Here is a 25,445-nt window from a genome sequence, read left to right on the forward strand (position 1 = left end):
GTTGATATTGTTTCTCTTGCTTTGTTTCAGCTGAAGAAGAAGCAGGTCTATGTTGAGAAGGTGGAGAAGATGCAGCAGGCCTTGGTTCAGCTGCAGGCAGCGTGTGAGAAGAGGGAGCAGCTGGAGCACCGGCTGCGCACCCGGCTGGAGAGGGAGCTGGAATCTCTCCGCATGCAGCAGGTACCCCCTGGCCCTGCTGGGCTCCTGCAGGATTAGGATTGCACCCTGTCCCACACACAAGAGAAAGGCAGTGCATTTTTTATCTTGTGTTCTTAAAAAACTTCTTTTTTGTTAGTTAGATTCATGGATTTCCTGGCTATTGTATTGCTTTACCTGATTTAATTCTGTTTCAACCAGAGAATTTAGGTAAGGAGCAATAGGGGATCCATCCTGTGACAAGATCAGAAATAGCCTCATAGCTACATGCTTCTGTACCTTTAAATACCATGGTTATGTTATTTGAAATTATTTAAAAATTCTTGTTCACAGTTTGTGATTTTACATAAAATTCATTAACAACTGGCCTGAAAAGAGGCCCTTCAAAAACCTTCTGAATTCAAAAAAGCACACAAGGCTAAACTAGCAAAGCCAATGCTATAAATGCAGTTGATGGAAAAAGATGAGAGGTTCACACAGACTGTATTGCAGTATTCTTGAGAGTCTTTTTCCAGTGAAAAGAATGAATGAGAAGTAGATTGTGCAGGTCTGTTCAGAATTGCATTAACTTCAGCCTATGTTAAATACAGATGAACTGTAAGGTGTCTGAATTTTACTGGAAATAGGATGCAGGCCTGTGTTCTAAATCATATTTAGTGATTAGCTTTAGTGATTTAGCTTACTTTTATCCCCTAACTTCCATCTCTGCATAGGAATAGATATTTAAATCTTGGGGTTTTGCACTGGTTTTAGTAGGAGTTACAGTAGTTTGATAGACTTGTCTGTTCCACTTTTGGAAGATCAGTTACTCTAAACTCCACAACTTTTTACATTGAACCTGAGTCAACACAAAAAATTATTTTCCTGTCATGGTTAAAACTTCTGAGCTCAGCATAAAACAGTTAGTCTGCCCTATTCCCATTCCTTTAAACTATTTATTTAATTTTTTTAGTCAAATGTCTTGCTGATCCCATATGAGACTTCCATATAGAACTGCAAGTTTTATTCACTGAACTATCTGAGCAAATCTTCATGCTTCCCTACTTTGAAAGGGAACACTGCCTGCCTTCCAAATCTTGCTTTGGAACTGAATTATTTAAGTCCCCAGCTATACGCTGATCATATTAATTTAGTAATCAAATGCTTTAAAAATATTTTGGATGTATTTTTTGGAAGGGATGATACTAGTCAGTGCCTTGCTGAACACTTGGGAGTCAGTCTGTGTTAGATCAGGCGTTATGGAAGGGCTGTGCACATCACACCTCTACAGCACAGTCCAGCTCTGGGATGCATATTTGGGACTTTGGAAAGGCCCAAATGTACATCCTTGGAAAAAAAAAGATACTTTCCATATACTTTTGGGAAAAAGGCCTTGGGAGGAGTATTTTGCATCTCAGGTATTTTCTTGTTAGCCTGCCCTACACAGCATGAAGCCACTGCATTTCCCTCTGGGGGGGTTCTTGTGTCAAACCAGTGACAAAAAGCAAACCAGCCAACCCTGAGCCTTACAGCTGCATCCTGAGACTCCTGTTTTTGTTTGGTTTGTTCTTTTCCTCCTGGGCATCAGCGTCAGGGCACATCTCAGGCTGCCAATGTCTCTGAGTACAACGCCACAGCGCTGATGGAGCTCCTGCGTGAGAAGGAGGAGAGGATCCTTGCTCTGGAAGCTGACATGACCAAGTGGGAACAGAAATACCTGGAGGAAAGTGTGATGAGACAGTTTGCTTTGGATGCAGCTGCAACTGTGGCTGCTCAGAGGTAAATGGGACTTTTCACAGGACTGGAATTATTTTCTTTTTCCAGTTGAATGTCATATGTCCCACCCAGGAATGTTGTCATGCCATCCTCCCGTGATTGCTCACCCTGTGGTCTGAAGAGCTCCTCAGAACTCTGCAAGCAAGTGGAGCTTGGCTGCTCTTCCTGGGAGCTGTGCAATTGCCAACAATTAGAAATGTTTTTCCCGGGAAAGATTCCTCCACATACATGATCCATTTTCCAGACTAGAATTGTTCTGAGCCATTCCTAGATGCTGTTGATTCAAAGGAGAAGAGGCTCGGGGGTTTTTTATTTTTAAAACAGGAATCAGTCCTTGCTGAAGTCATGTGAGATGGGGTGAGCTTGGTGATTCACATCATTCACCCTGAATGGCTTCCTTGTTCTCCAGAATGTTTTTGCAAATTACTTTGTGGTATTGTCTGGTTACCAACCAGAAGCATCTACTAGGAAATTCTGCTCAAAACATTCTGCTGTGTATGGAAAGCACTGCTTGTGGGGGTGGGAAGGGTGTCTGAAATTTGGTAACAAGCTCCCATTCCAAGACAACTGTCCAGAAACACTTATTATGGCTGTGAATAGGCCCGAGTGCCTCAGCTGGTTGGTAAACAAGAGCTGTTATTGGAGTACAGCTCCTTAGCATTAGGCCTTGCTTGCATGTAATTTCATTGCTCACTGGTTTATGGTTCTGGACAGCAGATTTTATTGTAGATTGTTTCATGAGCCAAATCCAGATAGGGATGTTATCACAACTGGCTTCCCAGCTTGTAAGATCACACTGGAATTACAGGGGTGAAGCTGTAGATCTGCTGTGTTAGTGTTTAAAGACTTATCTTATCTTACTTCAGAAGGAAGCTGTTATTTTAGGGTATTGATGCTTCTTGTGCACTGTTTTCCACCTCCCCAGAGATTCCCTAAAGGCTCCAGCTGCTGCTTGTGCTTAGAGGCCATGTTATATTTTCAGCGTGGGCTGATAAGTTGGGGCCTGGTCTATTGTTTATCATGGACTGGGAGGGGATGTGTTAGGCCTGCTCAGGTTTCACTAAATGAACAAGAATGTTCTCCAGTCAGGAAAGAGCCTCTGCTTTTCCATTTCCATCTAGATTCCACTAATTCCATTGGCAACCTCATCGACACTGTACAGATTTCTTTCCCTTTTCTTGAACAGTGGAAGCTGGCATCCCTTGGGAAGCTGAGGTTGCAGGAAGGATGCTTTAGAGCCCAGGCAGGAACTGGGTCAGGCTGGGTTTCTTTGGTGAATGATCTCTCTTCTTCTGCCACATTCATAAGTAGAATGAAATACTCATTATTTGGTTAGTGGACTGACCAAGTATCACATTGTTTACAATAGGCCTTATATGGAACCAGTCTGAAACTCTTTTCACCTTATTCCAGATTTTTTGGACCAAGCTGTTTAAGATTGCTTAAGAAACTTCCATGCCTTGTTCCCTTTGATATTCACATCCCCTGTGATATGTATGATACTGTTGGAAGGGAAAGGGAAAAAGCTTTTAATGTGAAGTTGAAGAAAAGTGCCTGGTGTTCCTTTCCTCTCTTTGTGTCCTTGGATTTGCCTCCTTGATCAGTTTAGAGTAGTGCAGTGACTCAGTTTAGGTGAGGCACTGTCCCAAAATGGACAGGCGGTTGTTGTTGTAATGATCTGCATATTTTTGTAATCCTTTTTCACTAGAACACAAATTAAATTAGGAGTTGGATTTTTGGAAGACACTGAGCCAGCTTAAACTCAAAAAAAAAGTAGAATGTCCATGTTTGTTCCATTTAAGCAGTACTTTTGTGCTGCTGGGGGGAAAGCAGCAAACTTAGCAGGTCCTTCATCTGCTGTCCTGCTTGTTCCAGGGACACCACGGTGATCAGCCACTCGCCCAACCCCAGCTACGACACCTCCCTGGAAGCTCGCATCCAGAAGGAGGAGGAGGAGATCCTGCTGGCCAACAGGAGGTGTCTCGACATGGAGGGAAGGTAAAGTGCACTTTGGTCCTGTCTGGCTTCTTTGGGACAGAATTTGAAATGAATTGCCTGGGTAAGTGCTTCAGAACCAGAAATTCTTGTGTCTTCACCAGCAGCAGCAGCGATGTCAAATGCCAGACACTCATTTGGCCAAGGAAGTACAAACACAGCAATCCAAAACCTGTCTTGATACCGAGGGCTAATGCAAAAAAGTCGTCTTAGATTTTTTGCATCTAGCTTGTTCCTCTTCTGTCTTCAGGGCATTTTCATCAGACCCCAGTCTCCAGCCACCCTTTAACAGGCTCAGAGAGCTGTTTTCCCTGGGGTCAGGCCCCCAGTGCAGACTCCCCAAAATGTTGGTCTCATGTCCTGCCCATTACTCTCAGGTTTGTCTCAGAGCTCCTTCCATGGCTGTTTAGAGCAGTTTCCAGTAGCCAGGGGTGGGTGGGTGTATCACACTCTCTCACATGATCTGCTGTGTGGGCCAGAGAGCAGCCAGAGCCCAGGACAATCTCCTGGCATCCTCCCTCCACCTCTCCAAGTGCCTAGGGGAGCCTTAGTCACAGCCATGAGGACCCTGAGGTCTCAGTCCAGGGAGACGGGAGACACTTAAACTGTCCTTTTTCTTTGCCCCAAAGGATCAAGACCCTGCATGCTCAGATCATCGAGAAGGACGCCATGATCAAAGTGCTGCAGCAGCGCTCCCGCAAGGAGCCTGGCAAGACAGAGCAGCTCTCCTCCATGAGACCTGCCAAGTCCCTCATGTCCATCTCCAACGCTGGCTCAGGCTTGCTGTCCCACTCCTCAACCCTGAGCAGCACCCCCATCCTGGAGGAGAAGAGGGAGGACAAGAGCTGGAAGGGCAGCCTGGGTAATTTCCAAACACCAGTGGCAATTCTGATTCAGAGCCACTGCTTGGAGTGGAGGCAGGAGCAACAGAGGAGGGTGTGTTGGACAGATAGAGCAGCTGGCCTGGCCTGCAGTAAAGCTGGCTGTAAGATGGGACACATTTGAAATAGCTGCTTATTTTAATCAGTTCTGGGAATTAGTGACTTCTGATACTCATGCTCTGCCATTAAATGTGTAAGCCTTTATTCCCAATTTGCCACCTGACTTTAGGGATGTCTGGGATACAGTTTTCTGGGTTCCCAAGCACTTGCTTTCAGCTGGGTGTTACAGCTGGCTGAAGGTGTAAAGTCTCCTTGAATTGGAGCAGAGATTTTAATCAGGATTTCTATCCTGCAGTGTTGTGCCTGCACTAACATGACTCCTATCTGGAATGGCTCAACAGCATTGTTCTGAGAAATGAAATTGTAACTTTTTTTTTTCCCCTGGGAGAAGTTAGGCCCAGAACTGAGAGTAAAAACCCCTGAAATGTAAATGAGGACCTGTTGCAGGTGATTTCAGAGTGTGCAGATTAGTGCCCACCTGCAAGCAGCAGTATGGGGACACTGCTATTCCTCAGGTACTTCAGCACCCAGGGGAGGAAGGTGCTGTGCAAAGGCAAACCCACTGGGAGGGAGGGAGCACTTTCCAGATCCTGGAGCAATCAATGCAGAGCTGGTACCAGTTAGTTTTCTGTGACTGTGACATTTCCTTCCCTTTTCCCACACAGGTGTTCTGCTGGGAACAGAATATCGCTCCGAATCCATCCCCTCCACCCCCTCTCCTGTCCTGCCCTCCACGCCATTGCTGTCAGCCCACTCCAAGACAGGCAGCAGAGACTGCAGCACCCAGACAGACAGGGGCAGTGAGCAGGGCAAAGCTGCTCCTTCCCCTGCAGCTCCCACCCCAGCACGACTCCCCAGCACCAATCTGACCTACAGTGCAGAGAAAACAGGTAACAGAGCTCAGCCCCCGTGCCAGGGGGGACCCTGTCACCCACTCACCATCTCTGGGGCAGCCCTGATGTCCCTTTCTCCCTCCAGGCAAACTGGGGTTAGTTTTTGTGAGGACAGGTTGATTTCAGGGACAAGTGTGATTGTGTGGTCTCAAACACACTGAAGGAATAAAAGAAGAGCCTGAAGAGTGGCAGCATAAGTGTGGGCACACTGGGCAGGGAGGTGCAGCAGAGAATTGAGAACAGGAAGATGCAAATCCTGGGCAGTCTCTGAGTCAGTGTCTGCTCTGAAGTAAGTTTTGAGTAGGATGTGGGGTTTAAACATGAAAATGGGCTGTTCAAACTGGCTGTTGCATTGAGTGGGCATCCAAAGCCAGGTGGACTCAGAGAGGGGGAGGGAGAAGGAGGAGAGGGAACTATCACAATAAAGCTGTCTCGGTACCATCCCAGTCAACAGGAGCAACTTCAGCCTTGGACATCCCGTTGACAGTGACTGTCCCAGGAGCTGAATTTGCTTCCCACAGAGCTCCCAGCTGGCAAGAGCTGCTCATTTTCCAGCCCACTCTGCCAAATCAATGCAGATTACACAACCTTGCCTCTTTTCCTTACAGACACATTACAATGCTGTTGTTCTTCATGGCAGAGAGAGTTTGGCTGGGCTCTGCCTCCTGCCCATGCTGTGCTGTTTAATGGGTATCGAGGGAGAACAGGTCTGGTGGTGAAAATCCACCCTGACTGCACTGGTTTACATGCAGTCACTCCAGTTTTGTGTGGATTTGTGTATCAGTGGGAGGTACCCAAAGGGAATTTGATAAAATAGCTTTATTTGTCTGGCTGCATATGTGGGAATTGAATTTTTTAAAACTAAATAAGTTATTATCTGTCTTTGGCCAATGATACAAAATGACTTAAAATGTTAATGTCACATTTCTAACCTCATTGAAATGACACCTTTAATTGTCTCTTGTTTTTCCTCATCACATAGATGGGCCACTCTTCCACTCCAGCACTCTTGAAAGAAAAGCCCCTGTTCAGACTGTGGGGCAGGACCTCCCAGATGGAGAGATGGTAGAATACCTCATCTGAAAGGCTGTACCAGGATCTGAGCTGGGATAACAGTAGCAAGAAATTTTTAAAAGACGTTTTTATTGGGGAAAAAAAATGTAGTACCTGAGTAATAAAAGAACACTCAGCTGTTTGCTCTTGTATATTATGTCTCAAAAGTTTGGACAGGTTAATTTATAATTTGTTCTAAATTATAAAAAACCCGTAACGCTTGTTCTTTGAAAGTTTCCCCCTTTATTTTTTAAATACTGCATCTGGTAACATCTGGAGACAAAAACTAGACCTTAGGTGCACTACATGTGATCTTTCATTTCAGTGTTTTTCAAGTCTCTTAAGCAGAAGTACCTGCTCTCACAGGTGCTGGTTACATGTCTAGCTTGAATGTAGTAAGGTGAGCTTAATGGCCTTAAAATGATCAGAACCAGGGACATCGTTGTGAGCATCACTTCATGGTGTTGGAATACAGGTGTTCTGGGGAGCTTTGGTAAATCTGAGCTGTGATCAAGGGAGATTTCCCTTTCACTTCCTCTTTCCTCTCAGTGAAAGAACTCAGAGTAGGTGTTTCATGTTCATAGGCTGAAAAGATGTTCATTTTCAGTGTGGTAACATTTTTTTTTACTTCCCAAATTAATTTTTTAATTATTTTGTTATTAAAACAAACAACTCCGGTGATTAATGTCACATTTCCTATTTGTAGTTCCTTTTGCAAGATTTGCCACACTTTTATTCTTAAGTACTTTTTCAATAATTTTACAGTGGATAGTAAATAATATATTGCATTCATATTTTACATAAATGAATAAGGAGAATTTACAGGCCCAGCCCTGATCTGTTAGATCATATTTCTGACATCATAATTCCATTGGCTTTAGTGAAAATACTTCAAATTTACCATAGCTCAAGTGGGAAGCCCTGTTGTAGATGTAACAACTTAATCTACTGCATCTGTGGAGATCTTTCTTTGTAGTAGACTTTTCTATATTTCAAATGCCCTTCAACTTTGCGTATCCCTCCTTTCTGGAGAGACTGGATTCTTTTTCACATGGCAAAGCCTCAGAGGTAGAGCTTTAAATAGAAGCTCTGTGCAATGGTTCAGATGGCAGATTCTCTCCTTTCAATATACTTCTTTAATTCATCCAAGTGGAGAGAGCAGCTTAAAGAAATCCCAGAGGCATTACAGAAGAAAGTTACATATTTAAGTCATGAGGTTCACTTCCAGATTTTTGGGAACTAGCACAGATGCAGCAGTGCTTTGATTACAGAAACTAAAAGGAGATATTAAGACCAATAGAAGTACATGAGTGTTTTTTTTTTTGTTACTGTCTTTGCATTTTATTAAAACACTTCAATATTAATTTCTGTTAAAACCTACTCTTTTTTTGTACTTGAAAATTAAAATATTTCATTAGCCAGTGGTCACACACTGGGAACCTGGCTAGTTTCAGCTTTCTGTGCAGCATTAGAGTAGCAAAATTTTCATTTCAGATCGTTTCACCCCAGAAATAAGGAAATCCAGCAATTAATGATCACAGAGTTAGTGAATGTCTTTAATTCCTGTTTGATACTACTGCTGTGGTGTTCAAATGAAATGGCCTTACCAGACCACCAGGGATCACAGGAATTTCACAGTGGGAGGGGAGAGGAGGTGCCTCTCTCTGCACAGGTGGTGCCTAAAGCTCAGCCCCGAGCTGTCCTTCTGATAATAATCACTTACAATCCAAGGAAAACACTTCCCACCGTTTCTGGCAGCTTTGCTGCTGCTGGTTAGGGATCTCCAGGCCGTATTCCCAGTCCTGCAGAAGGCAGAGGTGGCCAGGGGTGGGCTGGGAGACGCTCTGGCCAGGCACAAACCCCTTCCATCAGCCAACTGCAGAGCTGCACTGCCTGGCTTTGCCTGTCCTGTGGGATAATGTCTTTCCAGACAGTTCCAGACCTCCCTTCCCTCTGAACCATTCCCCACTCTTTTCCAGGCACTCTGTCCACCACCACTTCATTCTCATCCCTGAGAATGTCTTGCTTTTATTTCTCTTGGTTTAATTCCATCCCAGTTTATGAAGTAATGCCCACCCTAGATGATTTGATTTCCTCCTCCACAGTTGTTGGAAATGCAGCTTTTCTCATTAGCTCAAGGTGTCCACCTTTTTGCCATTTCAGCATAAATATCTATATTATATTCTGTGGGCTTGGCTTAAAATGAGCAAGGGAAATCAAATGCCATTGAGTGGCAGTGTGAGAAGGGGGAGAACTGTTTGAATGCTTTTCTCTTCCTTTAGAGTCAGGAAAAGTAATATTCCATTTTTACAAATACATTTCAGCATCTGGAAAGAAGTTTTACAACTGTAGGGCTCTAAATAAACAGTTACAACTCTCTTGATTCACATAAATTCTAAAATATCTGGGAAAATTTGGATCTTTTACAGATAAAACCTCTTTCTGAAAACTGATTTTCCCCGATCAGTATTGGCTGTTCAGGTGAAAATAATTGGTTTATCCTCCCTGCAGCTCACCCTTTTCAAGTGGAGGGCCACTGCATTTTGTTTTTACAAATCAAAAAGGACATAACAGCTTTCTGTGAATAACATACAGCAACTATCTCCTCCAGAAATGGAAGCCAGGCTGTCTCTGACAGCCTGAACCATCAGCATTGCAGGAGCCTTGGCAGTTCCTCACCCACTGAAGTAATTTTGGAAGATGGTGTAGCTTCACACTGCTTAGGTCGGGCTCTTTGCCCTATTTTGTAATTTCAATTTCTTCCAAAACAAGCAAAAACCCAAAACTTTGCTGTGGAAGTTGAAGGTTGTTTTCCTGTGCTGACAAACGGGAGCCATCAGGAATGTATTCTTCCCCTGGAGCTTCCTCAGAGCCATCCTGGTGTGAATGTAAACGAGCTGCTTGCTTTGAGGAAGATGTGTACTATAGTCTTCAGTCTCTGTACAGATTTTTATTTTGTTTTTAAAACAGAAACTGCTTTAAGGAGACAACTGCACACCTAGTTCCTTTGCCTTCTGTAGAGCTTATTTCTAGTAGAAAGTGGTTTTTAACAATGATTGCAACGACCTTTGCAAACCAAAATTTTAGACTAAGAGTTTTTCTTAAACTCGGGTATTAGAAGCAGAATTGTAGCTTTTATAAAGAAAGCCACATATTCTTTGTAGAGCAAAACAAGAAAGTGAAGTTTAGTTATTTTTCCTCTTTCCTTTCACTGCTTACAGAAAGGCCAAACTCCCAAGTCCTTCCCTTGGGCAGTTCCTTTGTGGTCTCACTGCTTGGGGAACTGCCCGAGATCCAGAGACTTTTGTTCCACCTGGCCCAAGGTTGTTATTAAATGAAACAGCTCCCACCTGGCAGCTCCGCGATGTGGTGTCTGGGGACTCAAGGGGATGTGTGAGGAGTCTGCAGGGGGACACTGAGGTCACCACGTGTGCCGGGGCTGAAGTTCTCCCCGTGTGTTCTGTCTGGAAGCTGAGCATGGTCTTTGCTTTGCTTTTTGGGGCTGCCTGAGTCGAGGGGGGCTCACAGACTTTCAGGCCAGGCCCGTTTCCAAGGCCACCTCCTGCTCCAGGGGCCAGCGGCGTGGGGGACGCGTGGCACCCGCGGTGGCTGCGGCCGCACCGAGGCTCTGCTCCCCAGACAAACCCAAAGCGGAGTGCCCAGGGCAGGAACAGCCCGGGCCAGCTGAGCCTGCTCTCCCCAGGGCTGGCACAGCTTATCCTGGATTCACCCTGCTGCCCTGGGTGTGCTCCGTGCCAGGGGCGGGGGACGGGGGGCTGTGGAGGGGGGAGGGTCTCTTTTCATGTATTTGTATAGGAACTCTTTTGTAAAAGTTAGTGTTTTTATGTCTAGGAAGTAAAAAGACATTGTAAAATGTAATTGTACTGTATTTATGAAGAAAATACATTTCTTTTCAAAAAGATCTCCTTCTAAGTTGGTTTTAGAGTTTGGTTTCCACCAGCATCATCTTGCAGAGTTTTTGGGGGCAAATGGCTTTGAGCAGTTTCCCTCCCAGCAGGGTTGTGGTCTAACAGAGGCCCTGTCAGCTGCTTCTCTTTAGGACCAAAAATATTGAAGCGTGGATTAAAATACTAAAGTTTACCATTTCACAACCATAGACATGACAGCATGAATTAAAATACTAATGTTTACAATTTCACAACCACAGACAGTGTGTCAAGAGAATTATCTTTCCCATATAAATCTATATTTAAGTGAATCACGTGGTTCATTTTTTCCTCCTTTATTTAAACCATCCAAGTTTATTTTGTAATTTGTGACTGGGCTGTTTTATAATTCAGCTGTTGAAACAGCCCTTAAGTCTTTGAAGGTTTATGGCAGCTTTAATTCTAGAAAGAAAACAAAATAGTCAGTGTAAATATGCACTAAGAAGTCTTGTAAATGTTGTGTATTCATGTATTTTTAAAAAATGGATCCTGTGTTTTCAGCTTTTTTCCCACTGATTTGCTTGTTTTGCAGTAAATTTTTTTGGCATGAGAAGCATATGGAATACAAAACGAAAGCAATCTTCATCTTCCCTCCTCCTCACTACTGCTTGGCCTCTGCCTTTGGGTTTTCAACTCCTAATCAGAGATTTTACAGGATAACATAATTGTCATTCCAGTCTCTTCCCTTAAGCATCCCGAATTATTTTCCCCTCTGGGTGGTTCTGCAGCTGCCCACTGCTCGCACCTTTTAACAGGCAGATTAGCAGCACTTTGAGCTGCGGTGACAGCCACCTCTCCTTTGATGCCTGCTCCCTTTTCCAGACATCTGAGGGCATCAGCACACGAGCAGCCTTCAGCCCTGGGAGTATTTTCCACATCACAGCCTGCGCTAGACCCATGTGCTTTTTGTTCCTCTATTCTTGGTGCATTTTGCTGCCTCCTAATTTATCTCTCCTCCTTCATGGTGTCGGAGTGAAGGAGCAGGGATTACTGGGAAGCTGCTTGAAAGTGGCCAGCCTTGATGCAATTTCACTGTTGACTTTTGAGTTTGATCTTAACATAGCTGTCACCTCCCCTGCTGTAATAAATACCAGCCTGACAAATCCTGGGGCCAGTGGTCAGCTCAGCACATCCATCCCCTCCACTCTCAGGCCTTTTGATGTCATTTCTATAAATCTCTCTAGCGTGCCAGAGCAGAAACAAGAAGACCAAAAACCGACAAAAAACCCCCAAAACCAACAGCAACAAAAAAATCCACCAAAAAACCCCCCCAACCTGGCCAGACAAAATCCCCCAGCTCCAGGAGCTGGCTAATAGCTGCTTTATTTAATAACACAAGTGTGGCCCATCTGCATGGGGGTGTGAGAGGAGTAGTTGGGCATTTCACAAGCCCATGTGGGCAGCAAAGATCCAACCCTGCTCTGTGGGGAGCAGCCAGGAGCCATGCAGGGAGGATTTGGGATTTCATTGGGATTCCACGTGCCCTCACCTTTCCTGCTGGCCAGACCGCTTGGACTTAAACATCTCCCAGAGGCCATCCCTGTTCTGCTGCTGCATCTGCTGAACACCTGCACGGGAAAGGCACCTCCTTCAATCCCATTATCTGCTACTCAGCCTGCCAAGAGCTGGGGCTTAAAAGGGAATAAAAATGAAAAGTGGTGGTTTAGGTTTGGTTGGTTGGGGTTTCCACCCCCCCCTCAGTTGGCTCCAGCCTTTAGGTGAAAAAGCTCCTTTGCTCCAAATCCTCACTAAGTGTAGTGGTTGATTCCACGCCAGCCCCATGGGTGGGAGGAGGGAGTTGGAAGCTAAAACAGTGCATAGTGAGTACAGCACATTCCCAAGGGCTGCATTATTCTATTTATTGTAAAATTTTGCCTGTTATTGCTGTTAAACACCTCCAGAGAAAAGCAAAATTCTATAATGCCACAGGACCTTTCCCAGCGACAACTCTGTGTCTCCCCTTCCTGCTCCCCAAGGCAAAATTGGAGCATTTTATGTATTTTGGAGCATTTATCTGAATTCTGTAAGGAAAAGTAAGATAAAATGGCAGCAAAACACTGGCCCTGTAAAGGTGTTTTTTCAGTGCTATTTATATACAGTGACGTTGGAATGAGATAATCTTCACTTTGTATTGTGGAGGTAAACGGGAGAGGAAAATTGTCATTGATGCCTTGCCAGAAGGAGCACTAATCTTTTAAATATAAGGCGTTTATATATATATATACACACACATAAATATATGCAATTTATAAAAACTGGTAATTTTGAGTACCTAATTGTACCTGATGAAATTTTCTTTTCCTCCCAAGTCATTTTTTTAAAACATAAATGGGCAGATTTGGAACTTCATTGTGTCTCTACCCTTCTGTTTCCTGTTGCTGCATTTCAGAACTCAAAAATAAGCAAGAACCCCTCCTGTCTGCAGCTTTTCAGTTCTTTATTTCAGTATTTTGATTGTATTTTGGTTGCTCTTCCTTTGCTGCTCACCCCAAAGGACAGGGTGATGTCTGGGTCATGTTCATTCACAGCCACAATATCCCTGTCTGCACATCCATCCCCTTTGGCAGGAGGAAAATCCCTGTCCTGTCCTCCTGTGGGAACCACCAGGATTTCCCTGCTGGAGCACCCAGCCCTCCGGTACCTAAAAGAGACCAAAAGAGGTGGAGGGGGACTTTGGACAAGGGAATGTGGTGATAGAACAAGGGGAAATGGCATCAAAGTGACAGAGGGTAGGTTTATAGTGGATGGTGGGATCCTTTGCTGCTCACCCCAAAGGACAGGGTGATGTCTGGGTCATGTTCATTCACAGCCACAATATCCCTGTCTGCACATCCATCCCCTTTGGCAGGAGGAAAATCCCTGTCCTGTCCTCCTGTGGGAACCACCAGGATTTCCCTGCTGGAGCACCCAGCCCTCCGGTACCTAAAAGAGACCAAAAGAGGTGGAGGGGGACTTTGGACAAGGGAATGTGGTGATAGAACAAGGGGAAATGGCATCAAAGTGACAGAGGGTAGGTTTATAGTGGATGTTGGGAAGAAATTCTCCCCTGGGAGGGCAGGCAGGCCCTGGCACAGGGAGCCCAGAGCATCTGTGGCTGCCCCTGGATCCTGGCAGTGCCCAAGGCCAGGCTGGATGGGGCTGGGAGCAAACTGGGACAGTGGAAGGTGCCCCTGCCATGGCAGGGGTGGAATGAGATCCCAGCCTGTCCCGAGCCAAAACATCTGCACTTGGGCCCACCTGCAGCAGCAAACACCTCTCCTTGCCCACCCGGGGACACAAGTCAAAGGCAAGAGATGTCACTGGCACGGCTTATCCCCACACTTTAACCCTCTGCAGCCACGTTATCTGGGATGTGGACTTAGGAGAAATGAGATTTGCCAAGGGAGAAAGGCTGGAAGACTTAATGAGCTGCCTGCTGGCCCTCAGCAATTAGTGCTGGACGGTACGGCCCAATTAGGCTACTATTAACTTTAGTTCTCTGGAAATACAACCATTAATATTACTAATAATTCTCCTGACCTCAAAGTAATTGCAGAACATTAAAGGAGAAAACTGTTTCTAATTAAGCAATTCCCAATCCTTCTGTTTTCCCTTTTTTCTGAGCCTCTCAGCCATGCTGGTGTGGGACTTGCCTGGCACAGAGACGGGATGTGTAGTGGGGCAGAAATTGCTGTCCTTGCTGCTAAGAGGTGACATTCCTGGAACTCTTCAGCACTTAAAACCCCAAAGTCTGGACAAGCCATAATCCTGCACTCTCTAAACAATTTCTGATGGGAAATCTTCTTTCACTGCCAGATTAAGCTCTTGGAAGGAGAACCAGAAACTTCTACTGGTCCCCAAAGCATAAAATCACAGAATGGTTTGGGTTAGAAGGAACCTTGTTCCAAACCCCTCTGCCATGGGGACACTTTCCCCTGTCCCAGGTGCTCCCAGCCCCAATGCCCAGCCTGGCCTTGGGCACTGCCAGGGATCCAGGGGCAGCCCCAGCTGCTCTGGGCACCCTGTGCCAGGGCTGCCCGCCCTCACAGGGGAGAATTTCTTCTTAATATTAATTTAAATTAAAGTGATTGCATTAGTGGCAACTGCAAACAACTTGTGAGGAGAAAATGGAGGTTAAAGCTGAGAAAATAAGCAACAGGAGTTGGAGATGCCCAGCTGGCACAGCCATGTGCTGCAAATCAAACTCGGTTTGACCTGCAGAGTGAAGCAGTTTTGCCTGTACAGACACAGTGGGCAGGGGCTGCTCTCTCCCTCTCACAGCCCAAACCAAGGCTGCTGAGTGACACCCTGCACCACAAAAATCCAAATTTAACCCTTCCCACAGCCTGTTGTGATAATGAAACCTAGATTTCTGTTTCATTTCAAGCACCTGGAGGAGTGAGGATAAGCAGCCACTCACGGGTGGTGGTTTGGTGGTTTAACCCTGAATCTCGCTGAATTTTAAAAAAAAAAAAAAAGAAAAAAAAAAGAAAAAAAAAGAAGAAGATACCCCATGGCAAAGCTCTTTATGGAGTGGCTGAGCAAACCAGGCTTGAATCTACCATGTGTAGGAAAAGGTTTTGATGGTAACACATGTATATATTTGTTATAATTCTAAACCGGGGGCTTGGAGTGCCGGGGCCACGAGGCATCACCAACACAGTGATGCTCCCTGTACCCCTCACTGCAGCCACACAAAATGCTGCTCGTGGCCCTCCTGGGCAGGGCAGGTGTGTCCATGGGTACCACCCAGAAAAGCACATTTTCCAGAGTCCAGCCCTCAGGGAAACCTGACTGAGCCAGGCCAGGTCACCCTGAGCCCCCCAGCCACGGTGTGCCAGAGGCAGGGCTGCAGCCTGTGCCAAATGCATCTTTCTCCCTTCCTTTTTTCAGCATGAAGGAAGGCAAGAATGGGATTTTGGAAAGCAGCATTTTCCCTCGAAGGTTTCAAGCAAAATACAGAAGTTTAACAGCAGGGTTTGGGCTTTTGGGAACATTTCCACCTGCAGTTCTGCACAGCGTGGAACGTAAAGGAACTGACTCTCCCAGACATCCGTGCTTTTAAAAAAATGAGCATTTCACGCTTCAGAGAGCAGTGGAAGAACGGTGTGTCTCATTTCTCACCCAAACAGCGCCATCGGTGCCCGCGCTGCTGCTGCGGGTCCGGCCCCGCAGATAACAATCGATAAGGGATCGATAGGGGAGCGATAAGGGATCGATAAGGGAACAGCCCCGGGGCTGCAGGTGCCACGAGGCAGCCGCGGTTTCACGGACTCGCCGAGACCTTTATTAAACGACCTTTATTAAATTCATCCGTGCTCCTGAAAGCAGGCTGGGTTTCACAGCTGCAGAACGCTGTTCGGAGGGAGCAGGAGGGGCAGCGCTGCCCGGAGAGCGGGCAGGGCTCTGTGGGACACCAAGGAGCAGGGAAGCCTCAAACGTAATTAACTTCAAAAGAAAAAAAAAAAAATCAAATCAAACTCACCCCGCACCCGTCTCTTGCTGGGCACATCAAAACCTGAGGAGGGAGGCTGCACACACTGCGAGAGGACAGGTGAGTTTTGCCACGGTGCCACAAAAAAAACCCTTTACAAGTAATGCAATACTGAAATGGTGTGGGTCTGGGGGCAGCATCTCTGTGAGCTGATCCTTTTTGGAGTATTTTGCACTTCACCATCTCATGAATCAGAGCCCACACCTGGGCAGAGAGGTCAAAATTGGGCAGGTGCCCATGGCCTGGGAACTGGCACAGAACACCCCTGAGGGTGCCCAGGCTGTGCCCACATCACCGGGCTCATGCCAGCTGGTCCTTTCTCCATGCAGCCTCTTGGGCCCTATCGTCCTCTAGCGACAGGACAAGGAGGAATGGGTAAAAATTAAAAGAGGAGAAATTTAGCTTAGATATTAGGAAGAAATTCTTCCTGTGAGGGCGGGCAGGCCCTGGCACAGCGTGCCCAGAGCAGCTGTGGCTGCCCCTGGATCCCTGGCAGTGCCCAAGGACAGGCTGGACAGGGCTTGGAGCACCCTGGGATGGTGGAAGGTGTCCCCATGGCCAAGGGCAGGGGCTTGGGACTAGATGATCTTTAAGGTCCCCTTCCACCCTTTAACATTCCATGACTCTATCCCAGCCACAGTCAGCTTTTCTTCCGTGGTCCGGCCCGACAGAGCCATCCCAGCGCCACCGCGCAGGGCCGGGGGCTCCGGGGACATCTCGGCCACCTCCAGTCCTGGAGGAGCCCCCGTGTCACCGGGGCTGTGCTGCCGGCTCGGGCGGTGTTTGTAACAGGGTGGAGGGCACTGCTTTCCCCAAAACCTCTAGATGGCAATCGCTCGCAGCTCTTCCCGCAGCTCCTGGATAAACTGGCCGCGGAGCCTGCCCGGCTCCTGCAGCCTGCAGGACTGATGCTCTGAGCCCGGTGTCATTTGTCAGCATCCCTCGTGTCCTGCTCCCTGCTGGTTCCCGATGCTCTGTCCCTTCTCCCGACCTCCCTGCTCCCGACACGGGGCTTTGGGAGCGACAAGCAGCACCAGCCCTGACATCAGCTCCTGTGTCTCACAGGGGACAAACACACCTGGAGAAAAATAATCAAGTCACCCAGTTTATTCCCAGCTGGCTAGAAAGGATTCTGTCATTGTAACCAAACTTTAATGTGTATTTTTAAGTGCAGAGTGACTGGCCAGGCAAGGAGGACTTTGCAGGCTGCCTCGCTGCCGTGGGTGCCAAAGAGGGCTGAGCCCAGGGCACCCCAGATTTGGGCAACCCCAATTGCTGGGTGTGGGGGACAGGGACCTGCTGTGGAAGCTGAGACTGGAGCAGCTTCCAGCCGGGAAACTGCAAATCTCGTCTGTCCCTGGCTGTCCCCGGCGATGGGTGCAGTAAATGGCATTTGTTGTGCTCAAAGGAGAGCTCCCAGCCCCGGGGCCGCTCACTGCAGCTGCCGGGCAGGTAACAGGGCAAATATTGCTGCTTTCTCTGGTAAAACGTAACCACAGACTTCAGCCTCAGTGATGGGAGGTGGGGAAAAACAAGAGTCACTTTCCAGCTGTGTTTCCTCACGCTCACGCTTAGGCACTGCTGCTCCTTAATTTCCATCTGCGGGTTCCTGGGGGAGCTGGCAGGGGCACCAAGACCCTCGGTTTGCTCCGTCTGCTGCCTCCTGCCTCCAGCCAGGGACCAGGCTGGGCTCATCCCGCAGCCCCAGGTCATCCCACAGCCCCATCCCATCCCACAGCTTACCTCTTGGTTTTCTTAGCTTTTACAGAGATGGGGCAACTGAGAGGTGTTTGAAAAGATTTTATTCTATTATCAGTCTTGATGAATAGTGAGACACAAGAGATGTATTATTATATTAATTATTATTATAATTTTTAATATTAATTATATATTTTTTCTTTATGTGGTTTTGTTATAATGTATTTTTATAGTTTTAATTTTCAAAAATATTTAGTTTTTTTTGCAAGGTTATATTTTGAAATTTGGTTTTATTTTAATTTTTAAAAATAATGTTATTTTTATGGGGTTTTTTTTAAGCTAGTATCTTTTATTTTAGTATTCGTATATAGATGTATAAGATTTGTGAGCTTTTTGTTAGGTTTTGAGAATTAAAATAATATCTTTTAAAACTCCTCTCAGTCTCTGTAAGAGCTAAGAAAACCAACACCCACCATTCTCGTTCAGTTTCAACAACTGTTCCACAAATTCAGACGTTGTGAGGAAGGTGCCTGGGCTCTTTCTGCCCCCAGGGGCAGCCCCTCTTCCACCCCCACGAGAGCCATGGGCAGGGGAGGGTGCAGCACCTCCAGCCCTGCGCATCCCCCTCCAATAAAGGGGGCTGCTCTTTTTCCCTGCCTCAGGAACAGGATGAGCTGCAGGCAGGCTGGACACCAAGCAGCTTTCCCAGCAGCTCTCCAGGGCTGCTTTTCCCTGGTGAGACATTTGCCCAGGGCTGGAGTTGACTCAGAACCAGGGATGAGGAGCTGCAGAAGGGAGCAAGCAGAAAATAATGAATCATGATAGAAAATGAGAAATCCCTGCAATAATAAATAATGCAGTAAGAGGTAATTAATTATCTCCATTTATGCTGGGCTGCCTGGTTATTGATTTAGGTGTGTTCCCAGCCTAGGCAGCGCTGACTCCGTCAGGATTTCAGGATCTGTGTTCTGCACCTTCCCTCTGTCGAAGCCGCGGTGCTGCAGGTCCGGCAGGGCTCGCCTCCCTGGGCCAGGAGCTGCTCCTGCATTCCCTGGCACGGGCTGTCCTGTGCCTGTGCTGTCACCCAGGTGTCCTCCAGCACCGATGTGGGCCCGTGTGTGGGGATCAGGCCGCAGGGACAGGACAACAACCCCTGGGTGACCCCGGGAAGAGCGGCGGACGTGGCCGCATCCCAGCCCCGGCTGCAGCAGTGATGTCAGAGGCACCAGATGGCTCCTTTCTGCCCGGTTTAATGGTGCCTAATGAGGTCACTTCCATAAAAGAGTTAATTATTTCCTGGGAGCCATTTGCTAATGTAATTAAGTCTGTTTCATGCCTGGTTTTAGCGAGTGGCTGAGAGCAGGGCTGGTGTGAAAGGCAAAGCAAGGGGTGACGGCTCCAGCAGTGCCCACTGCCTTGTGCTGGGCACCCAAACCAGGAGCTTTTCTGTTCCTCTTTCCCAGAAACGGGGCAGCAGCTCCTGGGCTGATTTTTCACCCTCTTTCCCCCCAGAAGCACTAGGAAGGCCATTCCAGGGCTGCACAGTGTGTAATGTCATTTGTAAGTGCAAAGGATGGGTTTTAATGACTTGTTGTGTCTGGTATCTTGGAGGTGATGGAGCCTGGAGGAGTTTCTTCAGTTCTTCTTTCTTAGGAAGCACAGATGGCATTCTGAGCATTTTTATTGAAATAACCAGGAAAGGGCTGTGCCCCCAGAGGCCACCCTGCCCCTTCTCCCAAACCTGTGGGTGAAACACAACCACGAGCATCTGCCAGGGCAGCGCAGCCACAGGAGCAACAGCTTCAGCTATTCCCACACGGGCACAGCTTTAATTAAAAAATAAACTGTCAGACACCATAAAAAATTAAAACTTAAATGCCTTTAATATCCATCTGCAAGTCTGCTGTTAAGGCTGAGGAGGCAGAGTGGCTGCCACTCCCCACTGGGCCTTGAGAGGCTCCATGTCCCTACACAGGATCCTGGATCCTGCTGCTGGCACCTGATATTGTCCCCCAGTGGGATGGCATTTGGGGAGCACACCCTACAGGGGGTGCAAGGAAGAGAGGTGCCTGCAAGCTCCCAGGAATGCTTTAAGTGCTTTCATTGAATTTTATTAGGATTTTTCTGCTCCCTAGTGGGTGTTGCAGGTGTCAGGCAGGTGAGGAGGAGTTTTGTGACCACACAGCAGGGCTGGTGCAGTGGGAGGTGTCACCGTGCTGCAGAGCCAGTGGGACAGGAGGAAACAGTGCCAGGTGTGGCCCTGCTCCCTCTCAGGGGTCTCAGTGATGAGGACCAGAAATCCCACAGGGGAACTCTTCCTCTCCCTTATCTTGCTCATCAGGAGCGGGGGCAGTTGATCCCTGGTCTGCAAGATGAAAGACTCAGAACATGATGGTGCTGCTTCCCTGCCAGGCCACCACTGAATTATTTAATATCTTCTGAAAAATCTGCCCAGTGCCTGGAGTGGAGGGAAACTCCCCAGGCTCTGCCTGGAACCTCCTTTTCTCTCCTTTTCCAGGTTTTTTTTGCATTAATTATTATTTTTTTGCATTTGCTGTGCTGCCCCTGGAGAAGGTGGTACCATCCCCCTGTCCAGCATCAGCTGGTGATGATGAACCCTGCTCCCCTCCCGGGCGGGCTGCTGTTCCTGGGTGATTATTCCTGTTAATTACTTCCCTCAGAGCAGAAGCCAGATGCAGAGCTGTCAGCTCTGAGTGCTGCTTGGCTTTTGCCCTCTCATCTGCAGCCACTGGCCTTGGAGAATCCTCCTGGAGGCTCTTGGTGCTGCTGGCAGGAGGACAAACAGCAGTGCTGCAGGGGCACCGTGCCACCAGCGCTCCCAGCCGGGGCTCTGGCCCAAAATATTTTCTTCCCTTGTGTTTTTCTGGATGTTTAGGCACAGGGATCTGCTGGTCAGAGCAGAGGATGCAGGAGCAGAGGCTGTGGGTACCACAGCCCTGTCTGAGAGGGGCTGCTCTGCCCAGCTCTGCTGGCTCTGGGTGCTGCAGGGGGTTCTCAGGTGGGCAGCGAGGGGAGCAGCTCCCCTGGGGCCAGAACAGCCCCAGCACAGCTGTGAGAACAGGGCTGTTCAAGCACAGACCGAAGGGAGCTTCCTCTCCTCTGGATCAATGCACCAAGCGTTTACCAATGGTGTGGATCACCAGGAGGGACAGGCTGTCCCGGGCACATCAGCTGTTTCTGCTTCCCCTCCCTTCATCCCAGGCTTGCTGATTGCTCTGGCCCAGTTTCCACAAGGGAAAAGCCCAGCTGGGGGTGATGGACAGGAAGGTGCTGCTCACCGGGAGCACACGGAGTTATCGACTCCCGCTCGGCCCTGGGAGCGCACACACCGCAGCCTGCACCCCGGGGCTGTCCCAGGGCAAAGCGGGTCAATGAGCTTCCCGGCAGGGCTGTGAATGAAGATGGGGGTTCACTCCACAGCTTGCACCTTGCCCTGTGCTGAGCTCAGCTGTAAAGCAGCAGAACCCAGCCCAAGTCTGCTCCTGGGGCATTGGAGCGTCCTTCAAGGGGTTGGTGCTCTCTGCCTCTCATGCCTCCTCTGAAAAGAGGCTGCAGGAAGGAAACCAGAGCAGGCATTGCTGGCAGAGCAGTGTTTGGAGGCTCTCTCTATCCATTTTCCATTACAGTGCTTTACAGCACCATTTCTGGAAGCAGCAGAGAGGAGCATCTGCTGACAAGAACCTCCCGTGGCCACCAGAGCTGGCAAGAAGCACTGGGGCCCAGGGCAGCAGCCGAGCAGAGGCACTGCACAGAGCTGGGTGGCTTTCAGTGCTCCATCCTTCCTCACTGAAGGGGGAGAAGAGAGTGGCTGTGTCTCTGCAAATCCCTGGGCACCCCAGAGCAGCAAAGGCACCACCAGCCAGGGCCCCGAGAGCCTGCTGCTGAATCCCCATCTTTACAGTGCTGGAAAGAATTCAAAATACACCCCTCTCTGCTAGTGTTTGGCACGTCCTTTTGCAATCCTTAATGCTCACCTCTCCCTGCTGAATGAGCTTCTTGGATTTCAGGAGGCCTGGAGGGAGAAGAAATCACCCTGACTCATGGCAGTGACCTTCAGGAGAAGCACGAGTGCCCCAGGTGAGCTGTGTGTGTGAGGACTTGGTGCCAAAGGCTCAAACTGAGTGCCACCAGGGTGCTGATGAGCTGCAGAGCCACGATGGACAAAGCTGAGGGGCAAGTGCTGTTCCAGGAGGTGATGATGCTCACACTCATCATCATCAGTCCAATGTCACACCCCAGGGCTGGTCATGCCAAGGCAGAGCCACAGCCAGATGGACACCACTGTTTATCACCTGTGTTATCACCTGTGTGTCTGCAGCACTGTCAAAGAGCAATAATCCTTTAATAATCTGTAAAAGTGCCAATTTTTCTTGCAGGGAGAATGACTGTCAAAGTGTTCTTGCAAATTACTCTGGAAGGTGGGACAGAAAAAAAGAAAGCAAAGCCTATCTGCTCCTCAGCCACCTGCCCCAAGTTATTTTTTGCTTTCTCATACCTGGTTTTGCTCCAGGGGTGAAATACTCAGCACACAGCCTTTTGTCCCTCTTTTCTCCTTTATCCCTGCAGGATCCCACCGGGGGCTGGCAGAACCCCAGTGCCAGAGGGGCTTGAGTGGGTCAGGAAGCAGCTGGAGCTGCTGGGCAGCAGGCACAGGAACACCTGAGCCACTCCCAAACCTCCAGCCCTTCCCAAACTGGGCTGAACCCCCCCACCCCTTGGACTGAGGGAATTTACCTGAGTGCATTTCAGCTGGAGGCTCTTTCCTCACAGCTGCATCTCTGCTGGCTGCTCTGCTGGCTCTAAAACGTGGCTTCTGCTGCTGAGGTTTGCTTCCTGGCACACCTTGATTTTGCATCCAGGTTTTGCCTTGCACAGACATGGGTTATGACAGTGGTGAACCCCCTCAGCTGTTTTGGTGGCCAAGCCAATGTCTTCATGCTCCTCCCTGGCTGATTTGTCCCTGTCATGGGCTGGCAGCAGGGTTTGGCCCTTTACTTTGGGGCTCCCTGGCTGATTTGTCCCTGTCATGGGCTGGCAGCAGGGTTTGGCCCTTTACTTTGGGGCTTCCTGGCTGAAACAGCTCCTCCACAGCCAGGTGGGACAGAGGAGAGAGCAGCAGGGTGGGAGCTGGGGTGGACGGGGGGCTGTAAATCCCACCAGCACAGGAGAAAAGCAGCAGTTTGGAAGTTGAATTGAAGTAAAAAAATTGAAGTGGAAGTCCAAGTGCCTGCTCCTTCCCCACATCTTCCATGCCCAAGTCCCCCACAGCACCACCCTTGCCCTGTGCCCAGCCCTGCAGCCCATTCTGCTCCCAGGCCCATCCCCTGGGGATGCTCCCTCTGCAGCGGTGCTCCCAAAGCAAATTGCCATGGAAACAGAGCCAAGGCACACAAAATCTGCCTCTGAGCTTGGACTGAGGGGGTCCTGCCAGGGGAGGGGCTTTGTTCATCCCTGCTGCCTTCACCTTCATCCTGGGGTTGAGAGCTCCACAAGCAGCAGGGACAGGGCAAGGAAACCTCATCCCAGAGCTCCTTGGGCATGTGCCAGCTTTCCCTGGGACACTGGGGGCTAATGGTTCCCTATTTCTGTGACCTGGCAGGAGTTTGCAGTGGTTGTTAATAAAAATGTACACGTTGAACTGGTGCTGGTGGGGACCAGCTGCAGGCCAGAGCTGAGGGGAAAAAACTCATTAAAGTGCAAGGTCCTGACTGCTCGAGCATCCTCAGAAACAAATTAGTCCCTGCTAATTGGCTCAGACTGTTGCATGGGCATGACTGTATTTAGAGCTGGTTCCCGGTCCCAGTTTCCTTTCCCAGTGGCACTGGTGGCTGGCTGGGGTCCTCTGTCCCTGCTGTCCCCCTCTCTGCCCTACCCCTCCCTGCTGGGGCAGCCTGTGGATGGCCCAGCCCTGCCCTTGCTTGCTCCAGGCTAGTGGCCAGAAAGCAAGGACAACTGGCTACTGAGTGGGGAACAAAGGCTCTAAATTATTCCCAAAATAAAGCCCAAAACCTCAGCAGGGTCAGACCCACCCCACAGAGGAGCTGCAGTGGGAGCAGCGGAAAGGCAGAGCCAGGTCTCTCTTTCCCTCCACTGTAAGCTGCCCAGAAGAGGAGGTTTTCCCAAAAAGTTCCTGTTGCTTCAGGAACTTTGCCTCTCCCTGGGTTTCCAGCCTCCAGCCACTTTCAGGCGTGCTTGTTCAGCTGGGTCCATTGCTGAGCAGAGCTAACTTTGCCTTCTACTCACTTAGGTATAAATAATCTTTTACTATATTAATTACTTTGCACAGAAGGATAAGACATAAATTATAACCCAATGGTTATAATTGCATGTTCTTAGCACGTGTGCTTCGTTACTAATTATCCCCCTTCTCCCAGGCAGATTAAAAAGGAGAATCATTGGATCGTGGCTGCCAGGGAATGAGGCTGCTGAGGGAGGAGAGGGAGCCCCTTCTTGCCACCAAAGGGGTGTGAAATACTGCCACAAACACAAATAGCCCCTTCCCTCCCCAAATTAAATTAGTTGGAGGTGGTGCCTGCAGCATTCCTGTGGGACAGTGATGCCCATGGCAGCCTTGAGACCTTCCTCCCCTTCCACTCACAGTGGAGCTTCTCTTGGGCTTATACCAAAAAGAAAACGGTGTTGAAAGCTTTTTTACTTATTCCTGCTAGGCCTGTGGCTTTCCAGCAAGAGCCCTTTGGGGCAGGGTGAGTGGTCACTGATTCTGCAGGGCCTGAAAAAAAGAAAGAGGCAAAAACCATCATTGTTGTGGCTGTGAGTGATCCCCAGCGCGACCTGCCATCTACACTTGGGTCACTGCAGGAACTGAGTAATAAAATGTTCTTCACATCCTCAGCCTGGGTACAGCACTGGACATCACCTCTGGTTTTGTGTTCACTGTCAGCCCCGTGGCACCTTGGGGTACCCCAGGGCTGGCCTTGGGTTGTGTATTCAGCTAACAATCCAGAGCTTCCAGGTCCTGCCTGCTGTTTCTGCTTAGGGAGAGGGTCTGCCATGTCCTGAGAGGACACACTTGTACCTGCAGTGGGCAGCACGTCCTGGCTGGGACCTGGAATAAAGCTGGAGAGCTCCCTGAAGCTACACTGGGTTCAACTCTGCTACAAAATAAACCAGCATCTCATCCTTGGGATAATTTTTCCTCGCGTCCCTCAGCAATCCTGCACACGATCTCCTCCTGCTCCCAAACTCCCTGCCAGGAGAGCTCAGCTCTGCACAGCCCAAAGCCTTCCCCCAGCCCAGCTTGCAGCAGAGCCCTCAGGATCCAGCCCCTTCCTTCTAGGCTGGCTGCCTTGCAGCCCAAATAACACTGGAAGCTTTTTTTGGACAACCTCTGGATGTCCCAGGCTCTGTTTGGTGATGGCGTTCCAGGGCAGCAGCGCTTGGCCGTGCTCTCAGCAGGGAGTGAGGACCACACCGAGCCCTGGTTTAGGGCCCCCAGCAGGGTCCCCCTAAGGGTTAGGCTGAGATCAGAGGTTTCCAGCGTTCTCCCAGGGCT

General features: G+C 48.6%; 1 protein-coding gene across 2 annotated transcripts in view; it reads left to right on the forward strand.

Moving 5' to 3' along the window:
- The window catches only part of AMOT (angiomotin), a 46,781-nt gene extending 38,545 nt beyond the window's left edge, over positions 1-8,236 (forward strand). For both annotated transcript variants that reach the window (XM_041484637.1, XM_041484638.1), the window contains exons 8-13: positions 31-180; positions 1,724-1,914; positions 3,787-3,909; positions 4,536-4,768; positions 5,513-5,737; positions 6,723-8,236. In XM_041484637.1, coding sequence (XP_041340571.1) covers positions 31-180; positions 1,724-1,914; positions 3,787-3,909; positions 4,536-4,768; positions 5,513-5,737; positions 6,723-6,823 — 1,023 coding nt within the window. In that variant the 3' untranslated portion in view covers positions 6,824-8,236. The remainder of the gene's footprint in view (positions 1-30; positions 181-1,723; positions 1,915-3,786; positions 3,910-4,535; positions 4,769-5,512; positions 5,738-6,722) is intronic.
- The last annotated feature ends 17,209 nt before the right edge of the window (positions 8,237-25,445 follow it).

The sequence above is a fragment of the Pyrgilauda ruficollis genome, unplaced genomic scaffold (genome assembly GCF_017590135.1).
Source record: "Pyrgilauda ruficollis isolate IOZ18807 unplaced genomic scaffold, ASM1759013v1 scaffold67, whole genome shotgun sequence".
Lineage (NCBI taxonomy): Eukaryota > Metazoa > Chordata > Aves > Passeriformes > Passeridae > Pyrgilauda > Pyrgilauda ruficollis.